This window comes from Cryptosporidium bovis (assembly GCF_009768925.1).
Source record: "Cryptosporidium bovis isolate 45015 chromosome Unknown contig_10, whole genome shotgun sequence".
In the NCBI taxonomy this organism is placed as follows: domain Eukaryota; phylum Apicomplexa; class Conoidasida; order Eucoccidiorida; family Cryptosporidiidae; genus Cryptosporidium; species Cryptosporidium bovis.
The window spans coordinates 169,992-190,065 of NW_027125029.1; the positions used below are offsets into that span (position 1 = coordinate 169,992).

The 20,074-nt window shown below is 31.2% G+C and overlaps 5 protein-coding genes across 5 annotated transcripts; 3 read left to right on the forward strand and 2 right to left on the reverse strand.

Moving 5' to 3' along the window:
* Positions 1-49: 49 nt before the first annotated feature.
* FG379_000371 (uncharacterized protein) lies at positions 50-1,078 on the forward strand (the record flags this gene model as incomplete). Its single annotated transcript, XM_067325781.1, has 1 exon — positions 50-1,078. One exon carries the CDS (start codon positions 50-52, stop codon positions 1,076-1,078), a length of 1,029 nt encoding a protein of 342 aa, XP_067183325.1.
* A 275-nt stretch (positions 1,079-1,353) lies between these two features.
* Positions 1,354-3,135, forward strand: FG379_000372 (glycoprotein; the record flags this gene model as incomplete). The annotated part of the gene is made up of 1 exon (XM_067325782.1): positions 1,354-3,135. One exon carries the CDS (start codon positions 1,354-1,356, stop codon positions 3,133-3,135), a length of 1,782 nt encoding a protein of 593 aa, XP_067183326.1.
* Positions 3,136-3,375: 240 nt separating this feature from the next.
* Positions 3,376-4,951, forward strand: FG379_000373 (uncharacterized protein; the record flags this gene model as incomplete). The annotated part of the gene is made up of 3 exons (XM_067325783.1): positions 3,376-3,562; positions 3,638-4,735; positions 4,794-4,951. The coding sequence occupies 3 exons, from the start codon at positions 3,376-3,378 to the stop codon at positions 4,949-4,951; spliced, it is 1,443 nt and encodes a 480-aa protein (XP_067183327.1).
* Positions 4,952-5,130: 179 nt separating this feature from the next.
* On the reverse strand, positions 5,131-14,595 carry FG379_000374 (uncharacterized protein; the record flags this gene model as incomplete). The annotated part of the gene is made up of 1 exon (XM_067325784.1): positions 5,131-14,595. One exon carries the CDS (start codon positions 14,593-14,595, stop codon positions 5,131-5,133), a length of 9,465 nt encoding a protein of 3,154 aa, XP_067183328.1.
* Positions 14,596-14,967: 372 nt separating this feature from the next.
* Positions 14,968-19,920, reverse strand: FG379_000375 (uncharacterized protein; the record flags this gene model as incomplete). The annotated part of the gene is made up of 1 exon (XM_067325785.1): positions 14,968-19,920. The coding sequence occupies one exon, from the start codon at positions 19,918-19,920 to the stop codon at positions 14,968-14,970; it is 4,953 nt and encodes a 1,650-aa protein (XP_067183329.1).
* Positions 19,921-20,074: the final 154 nt, after the last annotated feature.

Here is a 20,074-nt window from a genome sequence, read left to right on the forward strand (position 1 = left end):
TTATTTTATACTGGGATGAAATGTTAAATTTTTTAATTAAAGTTCATTTATGTTGGGAATGCGAGAAATAAGTCATTTTCCTATATGGAGATTTAAAATATTGTTCTTGTGTTTCTTTTTTGTATACAACCTCTTTGTTTTTGAAGTAAATAGGAGTTTAACGTTAGAACAAATCAGTGCTTTAAAAGTTTTGGAAGGTGATTCAGTAAATTGCGAAAACACTACACTTGAAGATGAAGAAATTAATGAATTTATGGACGGAAACTCTGGAGTATCTCAAGAGGGCGAATTAGAAAAGTCGAATTCTAGTTTTGAGGTCGTAAAGAAAACCATTTCTTATTCACCTGCAAACATAAACAAAACAATTCTTAAACCTATAGTTGACCTGAATATTGTTGAGCTTTCTCGCATATACAGCTATGTTAAGTCAGAGTACAAATCAATTTCATCTGTTTCAGTGGTAGATGATATTGAGGACTGTGTAAATACAAGGAAATCATTAAATGATATTCTGGACCTCATGCTTAAAGCGAAAGAGCTGTTGATCCATGAAAGAAAATTTGATAATTCTTCTGTAGACAGCTCGAAAAACAACAAAAACAAAAGCTGGTTCAGAAAAAAAGATGAACCTGATTCAAACAAAAGTGTAAAGTATCCCGATCTATTTTTTTATATTCAGACTAACATTTCAATAATAAAAAATACAATCTCATTATATAACCTCCAATACAAGGTATTCACAACGCAAGAGCAGATCCTTGGGGGAATGAGTAAATTAATGAATGACATAAGTACCTTGATTATAAGTTACAAGGAAAATGGGATAAAAAAGAAGAATACCATAGAAAAGCAGATAAGCGAAATGAATAAGAAGGTCTCTATAATAGTGAGTGACTATAGCTCTGTTATAAAGAAAGTGAATTTATTCACATCGATGAGATTTTACTCTAATTACTCAAAAAGTATACAACACTATATTCATGTTATTCCTTGCCGCTTAAAGTATAGATTACAGAATTCCATGTTCGATGATTTAATAAACAAAATCGATTTAAAATTTGTTGAGACATGCCAATAGGTATTCTCAATCTGTTAGAGATTTTTCTACTAGGTTCTTTTTTAATTCAATACTTGTGAAATACTTTAATTTATTTTGTCATATTTTTTAGTTTTCTTTCAATGCATAACTTTTTTTACCGCATTTTAAATGCTGTGTGACTAGGAGGTGTTACACGAAAATAATGTCCCGTAATGACATCTATGGGAATAGGGTAAATAATAAGGAAGTTACTTATTTGTTTTTTTTAAAGGAATAAGAATTTAGTATTTTGCTTTCATTGAAGTTGGAAAGAAATGGGTGGCAATTCAGGTCCGACTGAATGGTGTGATTTAGTTGTAAATGACGGTTGTACTTCAAGAGGAGCAACCGTTGTTAAAATAGTTGGGTCAAATGGTACAGTAGGGAATGGAATGGCAATGACTGTTGTTCCAGATAATGAGGATGATGTCACTTTCGAGATATCGAAAAAAGGTGTAGGCAAAATAGCGAATTTAATTTGTAAAAATGGGGTTTCAGAATTAAGTGTTGGTGGATCAATAGTCAGGTTTAATGCACCTTCAATTTCTGGGTACAACAGATGTTCTTTTGTTATTGGACTTAGTGGAAATCAAATTCATGTTGCCCCATATGGGTCTAGAAATCTTTCATTGGGAAGTCTTGCAATGCATCCGGAGAACTCGTTTAACCAAATATATTGTCCAAAACATGTACCTAGATATACACCAATAACTGAAGGTTTTAATCCGTCACCTCAGGTTATATCGACTCCAATTTCTCAAGGAGTTACTAATGTAGATAGCTCACAATCACTTCCTACAACAACAACCACAACAACTACGACCACCACCACTACTACAACTACCACTACAGCTCCTCCAGTCTTGGTCCTTGACTCAAATAAATATGAAATCGTTCCCAGTATTCAAAATATTTCGGGCTCTTTGTCTTTTACAATAAATAAAAGTTTGATATCAAATTCAGAATTGGTTTTAACTTTGATTGACATTTACTCGAATGTTATATCCGAACTTTACTTAAAGTCTTGTTGTTTGATTTTATATTCAGGAACAAAGACTTACTTCGACAGGAAAACATACACTAATGATATGAAAAGCATGAACAATTTTAATTTCACCCTGGCGTGGACAAAGAGTTTTATATATTTGCTTTTAACGACAACATTAACTATATTAGCAATGATTCCTAGATTTGAGAATACAAATATACCATTGAGCACCACTCTCAAAACTGTTTCTGGAACCGATCTCATCACAACGTGGAATTACTCTTCCGAATTTGATCCTCCAAAAATTGGTACTTGCAATTTATCTAATTTTTATGAATCATGCAAATCGACTTCGGTAAGCATTATATCCCCCATAAGTTGGGAGCAAAATAATTCTTTTCTAAGATACGGGTTCATGTCACCTTTAAGTAGTTATTATCCTATCTACATTTCCCTAACATATGATGGTACTCTCCTTGCTTCTATTCTTTTTACTCAAAACGGGATAACAATTTCATCGTCTGCCACCACAAAAACAGTATCTATGGACTACAAAACTATTCCAAATAATGGTGAATGGATATCTGGTGATATTTTTATTCTAAGTTCTGAATACACAGAGACTGTTAATGCATTGGATAGCTCTAAACAGTGTACGCTTGTAAAATCAACTTGTACAAGCATTTCAGATACTTGGACAACAAAAAAAGATTCTGACTTGTTTTCTACATACGGATACGTTTCAAAACAGGCGATATTATCCGGAATCGAAGAATCAGATTTACAACCAACACTTTATGTTACCTATGAAGGAACTGTCGTTGGTGGTATTTCTATTTCAAAAAGCACTTTGAATGGTGCTTCCGTTTTGGATAGTCCTACATACCAACCTTTGGTATACTGGAAACTATACGAAGGTATGTCACCATCAATTAATGTGGACTCTGATATTGTTAATGAAATTAAAAGCGATATTTTAAATCCTACAACTACCACAACTACCACAACTACTGCTCCTACATCTAGTTCCTCAGGATCTTGGATTAGCAACTTCTTTTCTTGGTTCTAATTACTAGTATTCAAAACAAAAAAGTATTTGAATAACGAAATGAAAACATATATTAATAGATTCTAAGGTTAAATTACCATTAAATTATAACTTTCAATATTATAAAAACCCAAATCTTACCTTTTAGAATAATTTTCTTATCAAAAAATTATTAATCTGTCTTCGCATTTGTGTGCATCTTCTGCAAGTTACCGTACAGTCTAAAAATAATTAGAAATGCAAAATTAATTAGACTAAATAATGTATTACAAAAGATACATTTTGTTTTTCTTTACACTGAGTTTTCTCTTATTTCTTTTGGTTAATTATGATAGAAATAGGCTATCAAAATTCGGACTGGACCTTGCTGGTTTTGACGACCGGTTGGAGTCGTTTTCAGACGATAAACTTGTTGAAACAAACCACCGTTTGTTTGAAGAGGAGATTGGTAAGTGAAACTAGTTGGCATTTAACTATAGTGTCATTTATTACTTATTTATCACAATATAATTTAATTTTATAGTAATTTTGAGTGAGGTTAACACCGAAAATAACAAGGAATCTAAATTTACTCTTGTCAAAGAAGTAACCTCTGACTTTTCTGTAAACTTAAGCAGTGAAAAGGAGAAAACTGTTGTTACGCATTCATTTAAGTTCCCATTTCGTTTAAATCCAAGTGGATTCAGACTACTGATGAAAATACGAATAGAATCCACTTTTTATCCAATAACTATAATATTTGTTGGACGGGACTTGAAAAGATTGATAAATATTGTTATTGAAAGTTGTAGAGCGTACATATTCTCTGAAAATAGAAAAGGTGGTTACTTTTATGATAGCTCACCCCTTTTATTTCCAGTAAAAGATACTAATTATATTGAATTGGTTATGGATTGGTTCAATGAGACATACACTATTTCTACATTGAACAATGGACACCAAACCGCTTTGGGAAACAATGTTAGAGTTAACTCTCCATTAGTCACAGCTGGTTTTGCGTTTATAGGTAAGGAATTTAGACCCATTACAATTGGATGGGTATTTGAAAATGATCCATTTATCAGCGACTTTAGCTGTGAAATAAGTTACTACGAAGAGAGATGTAAAAGTTATTCAATTGTTATTTTAGAAAATAAACACAAACATTTCAATGGTATTAATATAAACGAGGGATTCCTAAAGGTTGCATTTCAATACCCACCAAAGTACAAGCTTCCAGTAAAACTAAATATAGGAAAAAAAATTGTTGTTGAATTCGACTACGAAAAACTAACAGTCAAATCCCGTAACAAGCCTTCCAAAACTCACTTCTTCTTTGATAAATACGAAGAGGGAGAATGGATCAATCTAGACTTAGTCCCTATCTCAATAGATTTAATTAATAGTCTAAATTCAACTATGAAGAATAACATGAACACTCAAGAATACAATATAAACATCAGTGCAAACTCAAGTCACTGTCTTAAAGAAGTACTTGGAAACATAAATAGATACAATAGAATTATATTCAAAAATAATTATAGTGTTTTAAATAAAAAAATGAATGAAACATCTATTGAAGATAAATACGGTAAACCAAACCCATATAAACTACTTTTCGCAATAGACAATGAAATTATCGGTAAGTACAATGGTATACTCACACTGCAGACGATTTTCACGATACACTGGACTTTTAGGGAACATTACCATAAATAGTGGAGTGTTCAATCGATTATATTTTACCTCAAATTCAAGCAACACAAAACTTAGTGGACCCTTGGCTTATTGGAGGCTTAAGGCGGGAACACCAAATTACATTGATGACAATTTTGTAAGTTCAACTAAAAACCTCTAAGAGTTTTACTTTACTTAATTGGTTATTCTTTAAAGAAATACACCCTTAATGATTTATTTGTCTGATAATCATTTAAGTACAAGTGCTTTGTAATAATGTCTTAATTTGCAGTAATTTTCGGTTCTGAAGTAATTGAAAATAAACTGCATGCATTTCATGCAGGCGAAATATTAAAAACTTCAACTCTTTTTTATAAATTTCTCCTTCATCTTTTTTTTAATTCTCTGACCCAAACTTAAGTATTTGGTTTTCCTTTTTGTTTTAATGTTTTTAACGGAAATATTTGGTAATTGATTCAACAAACTAACGATTTCCTGATAAACAAACGACAGATAATGAGTGTACCAAGACACTCTAAGATAATAAGGCTTCAACTGTATCCCAAGAATGTTTACCTCGTTCTCACATTGATTTGACTTCTTACTTACAAAGTAATTCAGTTCATTTATATATTCCGATCTCAGCTTCGCATCTTTAATAAAATTAGGAATTGAGTATGGCCGAGTAACTTTAGCCATAAAAATTATGGCTTTAGAAAGAATTTTCTTTGCATTCTGATATTCAACAGTACTTACAGCCCAATGATCAATTGTAGCTAACACATTTTTGAGTATTGGAAATATAACAAACACATGATTTTCCAAATATAACTTAACTTTATCAAAAACAGCCCTTCTTAATAATATGTTCTCCAAAATTGACTGTGTTGATTTCTTACCCCATTTGTTAAATAATTTCTGGAATTTCCTCTTTTTTGAGGCCTTGTTCATTTTTTTAGAAACGTAGCTAGTCAACCTTTCCAGGTATGTATCATCTTTAACTTTTACATCAAATATTGTATTTATTAATTCGCTTTTCCCAAAATAATATAGTACGTTATCAATTTCTTTTGACAGCACTTCCACCTCCTTCCTCATCCTCGAGTTTTCACAGTATTCAAGAATTGCACTGTGATCTGACTTTATTGACTCGTCTATATCGTGTGTAATCCTTTCTATTGGTTCAATTACCTTGTTACATACTTCCTTTGCATACTTGAATTTGCTGTCATAGTAGATAGACGTTGAAATAGTTGAATACTTATTTATTATTTCCGTGATACAATTTTCAAGGGACGAACCATTAAGCTCGTAAACGAGTTTGTCCATTGGAGTTAAATTAGTTCTAATTGTTTTTAAAAATGAAACCTTATCTGATTCACCTTTGTTTTCGCCAAAGCTTATTAATTCATTTAGTGTATCGTCAAGAATGTTTTTAATGCTAACCAGTTTAAAACTTAGTTTCGTCATTCCCAATTTGCTTCCAAATTTATAGCTTAAGTGATTATCCCTGATATTCGTTGCTTCGTAAATAAATTCAGCGACTTTAAGAGGGTTAAATCCGCCCTTAATATGATTAATGACTGCTTCACGTTTAAATTGCTCCTTTAAATATGAATCTTGAATTTCATACTTTCGCTCATATAAAGAATCCCTTAAAACTTGATAGGCCAAATCATAAAAACCACCACTCAATATCAGTGAATCTGGTACATTCTGGAGCACTTTAACATTTCTATCTTGGCTCAGATAGGTTCCCATAATTGGGTTCAATAACATTCTCATCAGATAATAGCTCATTACGTTTGGATCTATTGGTAAGTTAAATTTATTGATAAATCTCATAACAAAGTTGAAAATCCCCATCTCGGTGTTCAAAGAGTATAAATCATGTCTCACGGATGTAATGTAATTATAAACTTGTATTCTTCCCAAACAACCCTCAAAAATGTAATTTAATACCGTATTAAAAGCGTAATAAATAGATGAAAAGTATATCTCCTCCCTAGAATATTTTTGTTTTAAGATTAATCCACTATTACACTTTTTTTTAGATATCTCATTTATAACTTCAGTGCAAAATGAAAGTAAATCTGAATACTTTAGATTCAAGTGGTCTTTAACGTCATTTGTAGCTTCATTGATGCATTTTTCAAAAGATAAAAATATGCTTATTTCTTCCTCCTTATTAAACATTGAATAAACTCTTTTAAAATTGGCCCCAAATGTCCTGAGAGATATTATTTTGTCCTCTTCTGAGTCATCACTTTCAAATAAACTTATCTTAAATCTTTTTCCGATACTCCCTATTAAGTGTTCGATATTTAAAATATCATAGCTTACTTTCAATTTATCATCTTTCATTACCTCTTCCAAAAGTGATTTTTTAAGAATACTTAAAGTCCTGTTTGTCGGTTTAGTTACCTTCATGTTAATTCTATTATACCCATCCCCAGGCCATATTTTCGAAAGGTGACCAAAGAATTTTAGCGTATAGCCCTCTTTTACGAGAAGTTCTTTGATATAATCGTCAATAGTTTCCCTTGTCCAAAGGGAAACAAGTTCACCAACCAACTCAAAAAAGGAAAATCCGGAACTTGGATATTTTACTCCCTTTTCATTTATTATACTATGCACTTTATTTTCTATACTACTAACAAAAGTGTGGAAATTTGGATTTTTCCTTGCAGACGAAATACAGTTTACCCAATATTCATTCAGTCTCTCATTATTTTCGTCTAAAAGTACAGTTCGAAGTATATCAATATCATTTTCAAAAACCTGATCGTAACCTAGTGATTTGATTAGTTGATTTAAGCTTTTGCTTTTGTCTTTTCCAAGCAACTCTGAAGAAATTGTTTGTATTGTTAATTTATCGCATTCACTGTAGTTTATTTCATTCACTTCGATGCAAATATTCATACATATTTGATAATAGTGGTCCAATCTTCTCGGATTGTCAGTAATAGCCCCAATTACAGAATTAAAACAATGAATGTGATCAAAGTTATTCATTAATGATCCATGTACATTTTCATATCCATAAGAAAGAAATATCCCTCCTATATGTTGCTGCTTTGTTGTTAATATCGTTTTACCAAGTCTTCCAACATATATCACGTTATTATTGTACATTCTTATCGATTCAGAAATATGAGAATTAAATAAACTTAAAGTGTTGGGGGGATAAAGCTTTCCCAACAGTATTTTATTCGTTTCTTCTGCCTCTAGATAATCTGAGTTGTCATTTAATGGCTTAAAAAAGTTTTTTCTTGGTGTACTCTTCATATCGAAATTGTCATTTAAACTCAACGTGTTAATCCCAAAATAGCTAATTCGCTCCTTTGACTCTAAAACATTTAAAATTATATCCGAAATTTCATCAGAAACACTTTCATTAATATCAATAAACCTCGTAGAGTTAATCGGGAATACTTGAATTATAATCTTTGAAAGTTTGTTTTTTGAAATGCTCATTTTACTCCAGTCAAACTCTTTCGCTGCTTTTTCAGCTATTTTCTCTATTTCAATATTTCCAACTAAAATACCCAAATTTAAAAACACCTCAAAAATTATAAATCTCATAAATCTTAATATTAAATCACCATTTTCAAATTTATTTAGATAAATTTTTGATATCACTCTAAATGAAACAATGAAAGGTACAAATTCATGGTTAAGGTTGTTTTCATCATTTATTCCAATTATTTCTAAAGCTCTTTTATTCTCTCCTTTTGAAATATTAATTAGGCTTTTTTTCATATTCTTATAAAAATCCCTAACATTCAAATCGCCATTCTCCAAAACTATCTCTCTAAGATTGTCAACCATTAACAATGAGTCCAAATAATCGTCCTTTTTTGGTTCTTTATTTGATATCCTCCTGACGAGGAAATCTATCATTTTATTTATGGTATCATCAACTTCGAAATCCGTTAATTTATTTTCTTCGATTGGACATACTTTTTCCGTATTCTTGAGTAAAAGTAAATAATTGTGTGAGTTTTCCAACTTGTGGATTAGATCATTGAAGTTGTGATTATGATTCTCTTTAATCGTGTCCCATAACCAAAAGCTGTTTTGATTGTATTTTTCTTCAGAAGAAAGATAAAGCTTGTTATTAGTTATGATTTCTACGATTTGTGGAATATTAACATCAACAATTTCACTGCTAGAGTGGATATACTCCTCCTCCAAAGTAAATTGAGCCAATTTTCTCAAAAAAATATTTGAACTTATTCCAGAGTTAAGGATTAAATTTCGAATAATAAGTATCGCCACTGATGAAGTACAATTCGGAAAGTCACTTAAAAATGTGTTCTCTAAATGTCTATCAAGATAATTTTTAATAAAGGTAAACGAATTTCTGAAATCAATGAGTGAAGTTAATGATTTTTTGAATACATATTTATCTGGGATTGTTGCACCAAAACTATTTTTTTCCCATATTATTGGAAATATCCTGTCTATCGTATCACTCACTTTAAACGCCAGAGTTGTCTCAACTACCTTTTCATATTCGTCAATATTTGAATCATATTCATTGATAAATAGCTGAATTGAGGTACATATTTCTTCGTAAACAATATTTTTTGGTATTAATAAATTAAGCAGTATTTTTGAATTTATTACTAGTTCGTCTAAAATTGTAGCGAGTATATCATAACATTTGTCTCCAAGTAGTTCTGTGTTGTTCACTGTCTCAAGAAACGCATTTTCTGTATTCCTTAGATCAATTGGATGTAATAAATGGTCCTCCAAAAGTATTATAAGTGCCCCATTAATACTTTTTTCAGATAACCATTTTTCCCTTCTGAATAAAGAATGCCCTATCTTTTTACATACGTTATAAAGGTCAGCGTAATAGATCCTTTTTTTCGGCTTTTGGTAGAAGAAAAAGCTTCTGAATGACCTTAAACATTCCAGAAAATCAAAAAAGTCATTCTTTTCTTCGTTTATTAGTTTGTATTCGTCGACAAAATTCTCTTGGAATAATTTTTTATTGTAAATTCCAAAATGATTGTTATCTAATGTAGAATTTATTCTTTCAAAAATGGTTGGTAAGTAGCTTGTATTTTTAAGTAAGTAGTCCTCGTATTCATATACAATTCTCTCAGAATTGAGATTTGGAAACAATTTTCCAACAAATTTTTCCACTTGTTTTAAATCGGAAAATTTACTTGGATACCCACTCTTGTTTTCAAGTCTATACCCAAACGAATACAATAAACTTTTGACTCTATTAATTTCTATTTCATTTTCTGCATTGCCGTTAGTCAACCCAACACTTTTCACTTTTTCCGGCTTAATTACTGTTAAATATAAGATATCATCATTATTTAAAGGTACTTTGCTGAAAAACAGACTATTAAAATCCTCTCCCAGACTAATTTTTGTACCATTAGTTGTAAACAGATTCTCTGGTTTAATTTTATTTCCAAAGCTGTTTTTTAGTGTTTTAATTACATCAGAAATAGTGAAAGAAGGCTTTAACTTAATAATTTTGTTGATACTCGGATCTTCCTTCAAAATTACTTTAATTGAAATCCACTTCTTATGTACGTTCTTCCTTTTTTCAACGTACACAAAAGAGTTATTCACCTCCAGTTCTTTAACTGAATCAAAAGACCTAATATTTTCAGAAATATTGACTTTGTTAGACTTTTTGTTCTTGTTTTTGAAGGACTTTTTTGGAACGAAAATGTCATATGTATCCAAATTTACCCCATGTAACTTATTTAATATTTGGTACAAACCAAAAATTGGTTCGTTTTTATCATCATTGCTTGAAATTGAAGTTATTGTTGTGAAATGCGAAATTCCAAGTGACTTGGACACTATATTTAAACTTATATTTGGTTCAACAAACAATTTTACCACTATCGTACCTTTAATATTCATCTCATAAATGGGTTTTTGATGATTTTCGGGGTTATTTTTAATTATTCTTGGAATGTGGTCCATATATTTACCTTCATTGTTCTGAACAACCTCGATAGAATCAATTTCAAATTTGTTGTTATTGTCGTAGCCTCCTCTTTCAAAGAGATTACTCGTTATGATATTCTTAATTTCTTGGATTAAACTGCCAAACGTCTCATCTGAATGAATATTTATATCTTTTGAAATAAAGTCTTTTTTATCAAAAACTTCTGGAATAATGTTAATAATAGAAGGAAATCTCCACATTACCTTTATAAGTAACTTTTTTGAGTCTTTTAGGAATGTATTTATTGTTATAATTTCTGGATTTGAGAAAATATGGTCAGACATTTTTGACTCATGATTGATTATTTCCGGGTAAATAATTTTACCATTTGAAAGCAATATTGACTCTATTTTTCTATTTTTTAAATCTTTGTTTTTACTTAATTCACTGATAAAAATACTCATTTTTTCGTCTCTAATGTTCGCCTTAAAACTACCATTTTTTTTTGTATTTGTGTCTTTCCAGTTAACATTAAACTCAAATAACTCAGGTTCAACATAATTTAACATTAAAAGACAAACATTTCCATCCACAATTCCCAATTTGTTGAACCTTAAACTATCCTCTCCATTCTGATCAATAAAATCTTTGAATATTATAACCCTTGAATTCACTTTAACTCCCTCTAGAGTATCTTTTTTTGGATCAATAATTCCTCTTTCTGTTAAAACAGGAATGATTGAGAAAACCGATGAGTTTCTAGCTACACGAATTTCGGTTGAAATTCCAACAGGTTCTGATACAGTTACTTTAAGACTAATAGTATCACTTTTACTCTTTTTCATCAGGTCATCGTAAATACTCTTAAAATCACCACTTGGAAAATTCTCAGAGAATTTTATCCATTCATTGCACATGACTTCCAGTATATTATTGTCTTTGTTTACTTTATATTTGTTGATTATCTCTGCAATTTTTTCAATGCAATCCCTCTTATTTTTAGGTTTTGTTTTATTCGCTAACATATTTGAAATACTTTCTTTTAGTCCCGGATTGCCATCAAAAGGAAGATAGGCTCCAGAGTGATTGTTTAACCAATCTACAAATTCGTTTTGAAGCCTTTTCTCAAATCTATTCATCTTATGTCCTATAAATCCAACAATTATTCCGCTTTCCTTTAAAGGAATATTGTTTTCAGTCAATTTTGTAACCAACTGACCATAATTAAAACCAATAATTGGATTAAGAGAGTTCACTACTTTTTGAATTTTTGTTTTTTCAATCCCAGGGTAGTCATTTAATACGCCTATTATCAACTTTCTGTAAGTGGAAGAGGAATGAAGTGCCATAGGCTTGTCTACATATTCCAATATGCTTTTCGAAAAATGTTCTGAGAAATTATCGATTTCTTCTTTCGTTAAAAAATCAATAATTGCTGAATAGTTATTGATACAATCTTTAAAAGGAGTCTTTAATAATTCATGGTCTTCAATTTTGTTAATGGAATTAATCTTTGAAAAAGAGACCTCCATACATTTAATTGGTATGATATTTCCGGTTATTTCATAGTAACTCATATAAATTGCATAATTCTTAATTTCATTCTGAATAAATTCATAGTCCCTTCCTAAATACAAAGCTACTGAACCACAGAATAATATAGGATCAGACTTTAACACAGAATATCTTTCATTCTTCCAATTTGAAATGACAAATTGATCAATACAATTTGAAAAACTGAACATTGTGTTCCCGGAAAAGGTGTTTAGATCCTTATTAAGTGCCACGAACTTAGATCCAACACTTTTTACCAGATTTGAATGATGTATTTTTTGTTCTATATTATCAGAAGATCCTCCGCATACATACTTACTTGTATAGTTAATTTGTTCTTGTTTATTTAACATTCCTGTATAACTCCCGGAAATTCCTATCATAGTCAGAGCATCACTAAAAGGAGTGTTAAATTCAATTCCATCCTGGATTTCTTTGTATCTTTGCATAATCATTTCCTGGGATAGAAAAGCTAAAGTATTTTTCAAAAAAGCCTTTAAACCAATCATTGAAAATGAATCAGCGTTCATTAAATAACCTCTTGGGACGTCTCCTGCAAAAAATAACTGAAGTGTAATGTCAAACACCTCTTTTTTCCCTTTTTGACTGCACGTATTTTTTGAGTAATCGTAATTAAATTCATTATGAATTAATATTTTTGTTTTCTGCAACTCGGGTACAAACTCTCTTAGGGGGACAAGTTTATCAAGCAATCTGTATATTATGTTCTTGTTATTGCATATTGATTTTATCTGTTCTTTGGTAACCGGTGCTAAGTTAATGTGCCTTCTAAATGGAAAATCTAGATTAATTTGTGAATTTTGGCTTAAAAAAGGCTCATTTGCATTTAATATTTCAAAGTGGTATATACACTCTTTTTCAGTTAAACCCTCACTCAAAGCTTGAAGTAGTGCATATAAAATAGAATTAACAGTTTTACCTTCGTAAAGAGTTTCTATTTCAGGAAATTTTAACTTATTGTTTTCCTTATTTCCTAGATTCAGAAACCATTTTAGTACAAGGGAAGTATATAAAGCAATTTCTACGTTAAACAAATCATCTTGATCTTTTTTTAGCGTCGAAAATATTGAAAAACAAATTAAGGAAGAAAGTGTTGATATGTCTTCCAAATTATCACTAATTTCTTGGGTTGTAATCAAATCAAGGCATTTAAATAAATTGAATCTTGAATTCTGAATTATCTCTTCTATTGAAAACTTTAGTTCTTTAAAATACCTATTTTTAGATACTGTATTTCTTAGCTTCCTTTTTAAGTCAATATATTTTGGAATATAAATGCCCTCTAGATTTGTATCATTCTCTATAACAATGCCTCTGTAATCAAAAAATAACTTACAAAGGGTATTTGACTTCACTATTGGGACTAAATACAATTTGAAAAGTAGATCACTTCCAAATAAACACCCTATTAGAGAATAAGATGTACTTTCTTTATTATTACCCTTATTGATCAATAGTGGATCTTTGTTTACTGGGGAAAGTGAAGAACCATCAAAATCCCAAGTTTTACTACTCTCAATTCCATCTCTAGTTAACTCTTTAAATATGTGAATTATTCCAGGATCGGTTTGTAAATTAAACAAACCAGCTCCGATAATCTCTTTCAGTTCAACTCCAATTAAATCCTTTATTGACAAATTAAAAGAAATCAGGTCTGACATTCTACTCAAATAAATCTCGCTTCTTCCAAGATTTATACCAAAGTTATAACATAATCTCAAAGGAACGGATCTCGTATCTAAATCTGGGGTAACATTATCCTCATCCAAATACATTTCTATTAGTGATTCCACTTCTGAAACACAAGTTTCAAGGGTAAAGTGAGGCTTTCTGCATACAAGCTCTTTAGAATGATATAAGAATTTACTATTAAAACTGTTAAATTCCTTTGTTATTTCGCTAATCTTGTCCAAACAATCAAATGGACATTTAAATTCGTCAATACTAATATTTTTCAAGTTTTTTATCGATTCAATAAATGTTGAATGAAACGCTTCCGGATTCAAAACTTCCCCGAAGTCTAAAAGTTTTGAATTGACATCAGAAACTATTTCACCTTTATTTCTTAAATTTTCCTCTAAATTTATATATTCACCCTCTCTTTTCCTGATCCAATTAACCATCTCCATGATACATTCATCGGAAATCCCAGAAAGAGATTCAAAATTGCAGGACAAAAACTCAGGTAACTCGTATCCGTAGCCGTCATGTTTTAGACACGATTTTACTAAATTAAATGCCGTCTTTGATAGTTCTGCCACTAATAAATTAAAATGTAAGAGTAAATTCAACACAAAAATATGAAGACCTAGAGATCTCATAACTAAGTGAGATTAAATGTTCAACAATCAATAAATTATTTTGGTATTTCCATTTATTTCTTAATTAATTTATCCCATTTAATCTATCTTCAATTGATTTTTCATTCTGCATGTAAAATGGCCAGAGATCTAATCTTGTTATTGGCGCCAAACTGCTGAATTTTGCATATTTATCTTTTATTTGGTAGTATAACAAATAGAAAGAAGTACACAATTTTTTTTTCAAATTGACATACAGAGGAAATGATACACTGCTTTTATAAAGTGCGTTAAAATTCTGATTTCTACGATATGAATAAATATCGTTATTTTGTTATTCTATTAATTTGTGTCATTAAAAAAAAGGTCTAAATGAAACATTAGATAAATACATTAAGCTAAGGAACCGTCAGTGTTGGAATCTTGGTAAATGTTATCTATTTCAATAACTTTTGCGTGATTCCCTAATAAGTTAGTTTTTGTTTCAATTTTTTCTGAGTTTTGTCCATTGTAAAGTGCATTCGTGAATTCATTTGGATTTCTAAGAGCTGGATATTTAATACTTTCAAAAACATCGATAGAGTTTGATGTATTAAAAGCTGCTTTCCATAATTCGCTTCCAGCTGATCTATATCTTTGTTCAGTTCTGTCTGAATCTTCTGCGTAATAGGAATTGTAATAATCTGGTTCTTGTTCGTAATCGTCACTTTGATCAATACTATCGTTTTCAAATTCTTGTAGCATATAAGGTTGAATGATGAAGTCTTTAGAATTGCTGTTAGATCCACCTCTTAAAACAACCGTTATTGATGAAGAACTAACAACTTTAATACATTTATTACATCTATCTTCAGCAAGGTCAAATTGGAATAAAAGTGGCTTAATAACCTCACTTTTTTGTATTTGAACCCTGTCTTTAATAACTGCAAGAGATGTACCACCTTCTTTACCGTTATTTAGATATTTCATTTCCCCTCTTTTTAGTCTTACAAATTCAATCATTTTTTCGCTTTTTTTTGCAGGACTGTTATTAATAAACGTCCACGACCATATTGAGTTGTTTTTTAATCTTATAACTGAGTGCCACCAACCTGCCTGGACCTCAACAGCAGGGGATTTTAATTCAGACAAATCAACCAAGTGTGGTACATAGAAATTGTTTGGCACATATTTTTCTAATTGATCACTCCAAACTCTAATTTGTCCCCATTGATAAACTTCTCCATTTGTTGTTAATGCAAGTACGAAGTTGTAACCAAGTGAAATTTGGGAAACTCTTTTGATATTTGTGAGTATTTTGGGTCTCTTTGTTGTATATACCCCTTTCCCAAGTCCTAAAATTCCATTTTGAGCCACTCCAAATACCAAAACTACTCCATTGGTCCCTACCATAAACGTCGTCCCTAAGCCACAGTTAAGTGTATTGATTCTTCCAAGCTTTTTTATTGCTGGACTTCTTAATTGCATTGGAATAAATAATGATTCATATACATCTTCCAACCCCAAATCCTCTCCTCGCCCCCAAACCAAAACCTCATTTTCTTTGGTTACTGCAACTGAATGAAAAGCTCCCGTTCTGGAAAGAGTAATCTTAGTGCTTTTCCAATCAGCAGGCAATGAAATTGGAGTTGGAGTAGATATTTGGCATCTCGTTGCATCGCACCCACACTGACCAAATTCATTTGATCCCCAGCAATAAACTACTCCATTCTCAGTTAGAGCCAACGAATGGTCAACTCCACAGGAGATACTTTCTACATTCAATGGAATACTCAAGGGTTCCTCTGGTTTAATAATGGATCTACCGAGTAAATTGGTTGGTAGTCTATTTAGACCTAATTGTGACTTGTCATTCATTCCAAAAGAAAATAGCTTACCATCATACGTCAAAATAACGGTGTGGTAGCCTCCAATCCCAACCTCTCTGATAGACTTATTTGATCTGAGCAATTCAGTGACGGATTCAACCCATCCTGCAGGATATTCTCTGGAAATATCAACTTCAACAACTACTTGTATTATTTGCAAACCATTGGGATGTCTTGTATTTTTTGATCCAATAACTACTCTATTTCTATCACGTCTTTCCAAGTCCCATTTTAGAATATTTTGGCACTCATTTTGTGTAATATAGTCAACTCTAACCTTTTCAGCCATTAGTAAAACATTAATTCTTTCCTCACGGATAATTTGTCTCACTCTATCGCCTCTCCACCAACTTTGGATACAAATTACTGACTTTTGGAGATTATTCCAGTACATTCTAGTCAAAGCAGAGTGAAGACGTGGTTGGAGAACATCTGCTACCCAAAATAATCTGTCTAAATGGGCTAATATCCAATATCTTTTTATCATTGCCTGTATTTTCATCACATATTCACTTTTCCAAAGTTTTATACGTATTTTTTCAAAGAATAGTGAGTTCTTAATTGTTTTTCTTACATAATATCCTCTCCAAACACTTTGTATTTTTCTTGCTGGTCTTGCTATATAAATATAGTGTGTTATTACCTTTCTTAGATAATGATACCTCCAAGCACGTTGAATTCGAAGTGCTTTTGCTTGTTTTATAGAATATAATTTTAACAACTTAATTCTCTTCTTCTTTTTATAATTAATCCAACACCTTTTAATTACCTTAGATGCTGCTTCTGATTTAATTGTAAACAATATCTTCATAAATATTTTTTTAGCTCTTTGAATGAGTAAGAATAACCTAATAAATCTTACGAATTTTTTCAAGGCAGATTTTCTCCTAAGAGAAGCACCTATAATTCTTCTTACCAAGTGCCCTCTGTAAATTCTTTGTATTGTTACAATGGCCTTTACATAATTTACAACTGCATTTGGCATAGACATAAGTAATGCAACACCTATCAAGTATCCTCCAAGCTTTCTTTTTAAGTTACCTTCCTTGTACAAAGCGTACATTCTAACCAAACTCTGACAACGTATGAGGGAAGAAGAAAACTGAGTTATTTGTTTTCTCAATATCGATAAATGGTATGCCTCCCTTAGACACTCAACTAGAGGGGTAAGATTCTTTGTTACTGAACGGAAAAATCTTTCAACTGCTAACCAACCCTCTTTTTTAATAAATATTTTAGTTTTACCTATTTGCCATTCAGTTTCTGGAATTTTCATTATTGTCATTGCTTGCCTACATTGACCCCTTAAATCTGTACCCGAATTTATGCTTTGACCAATTAATTTCATAATCGTCGAGTTTTCTTTCATAAAGTTCTCAAAAGTTTCTCTGTAAGCATACCCTTTTTGTACAAGTAAAATTGCTTCCATAATAGATAAGCTTTGTAATTGATCAACGACCATATCTGGTTCAATTAAATTAGGCACTTTTTTTTCATTGGCTTTAACACATCTTATAAATTGAGCATTTGTAGCACCTAAAGTGTCCAACAAATGGCCTATTGAAGTTCTGAATATACTTGCAATGAACTTTCCTTTGAGTTTGTTTGATTTTACAATCTCGATCTTCTCAAATGAACCTTTAACTATACTATTCGTCGATTTTTTGAATAATTCAATAATTTCGGCTCTTATTCTGTGTTTATTCTTTAAAACAAATTCTACTGTTGTATACTCTACAGTTGTAGCTGTATGCTCTATTATAAACTTGTTTGGCACAGAACCTTTTGGAAGTTTGTATCCACTTTTCGAACCACATTGTTTATGAGCACTATTTGTAAAACTCTCGTATGTTCCATTTGAAACCAAACAAGATTCTTCTAGTAAGTCAAAAAGGCCACCTTTTCCATCAAAAAGGTGAACCAAAGGCGAGTTATCCTCATAAGTTATGTTATCATGTGAAATTGATTCATTTTTATATTCCTGTATTTCTGCCTGAAATACGGATGATATGAAAAACTGTTGGAGCTTTTCATTAGCAAAGTTAATTAAAAACTGTTCAAAGCCATTAACTTTAAAAACTTCAAAACCATAAATATCTAGAATACCTATCCACTTCTTTTTGTCTTCATCAAATTCTATAGCTTTATTTACCAACTCTATCAGATACTCAAAACATCTCAAATAAACTTCTTTTCCACAACTCTCGATTTGTTCAGACGTTTTTATTTTGTTAAGGGCTGACACTACAACATTACCTTTTATCTCAATGCTATTTGTAACAAGCAACTCCTCGAATTTTTGTGAATCAATTCCCCACAATTCAGAAACGTCATTAAAAATATCTTTACTGGTGATGAAAGCAGCATCCTCAATTCCCATAGATTCGTGCTCACCAAGTTCAATGTTTCCCATTAAGAGTATAGCGGAAAACAACGAAATCAAATGATCTATACCTTCTTGATCCGGTAATATTCTTTTTAATTGAGGTAATACGCATTCTTTGTATTCCTTAACATCATTTATATTTTGAACGTTATAGCAATTAGAGATATTAAGGTATTTATACCATTCCATACTTCTGAACCTATATTTACTAATCTCATCCGGCGAATTTAAGGACTTGATTAATTGGTAAAAAATGTGATATGATCTCTCATCTTCTATTTGATGTCCTATTCTACTCAGTTCTAACATGTAACTCGATATAGCACCTCCAACAATGCCTGCAGAATTCTCTATAGATAATTTTATAAATCTACCAAAACGACTTGAGTTGTTATTTCTTAGAGTCTTTGCATTACCCAAGGCTTCCAATAATGGATTTGCCCCCAATATGACATCCTGAATATTGTTTCCTGAACTCGTTCCAGACGAGGCAAAATAATTCATAAGTTGTCTTGCAGTTTCAGTTTTACCCGCTCCCGATTCACCAGAAACAATACATGACTGATTTCTGTTTTGCAAATCCAAGAGTTGCATTGACCTTTGTGCAATGGCAAATGTATGTGGTGGGAGGTCACTTGGAAATCCCATAGAATAGTCTCCACCCTTGTATAAACGAATCTTCTCTGGTCCATACAATCCATCTATCATCTTAAATGGGTTAACTGCAACTAAAAGTCTCCCTGCATATGAATATATCACATCTTTGTCAAACCTTTCATTTATTACACTCAATACTGATGCTTCACTTACATGTGCCAACTTTGTTAGATCATTTATTGACATGGGATCTATTCCGACATTGTAATTAAAACACATATCATTTTCAACATCTATCTCACCCTCATCTTCTATGTTTACCTTTATTTTTCCATCACCAAAACTAATTATTGTTCCAACCTTATATCTATGATTTATTCCATCACCTGGACGTCTTACCCAAATTGGTGTGTTTATCAATAATCCATCGTCTTTTACGAGGGAATAACGTCTTTTAAGCTCCCTGCTCTCTTTATTTATCAGAAAGTTCTTCATTTTTAATAATTATAAAGTTTAATTACTCTTGATGATTTTATATTAAAAATATACAGTTTTTAGCCTCTTAAAATTTAACCTAAAATCTGAAGTAATAAATGGAAATAAGCATTTGAAACTATATAGCTTTCATCAGAATTAAAACAAATACTCT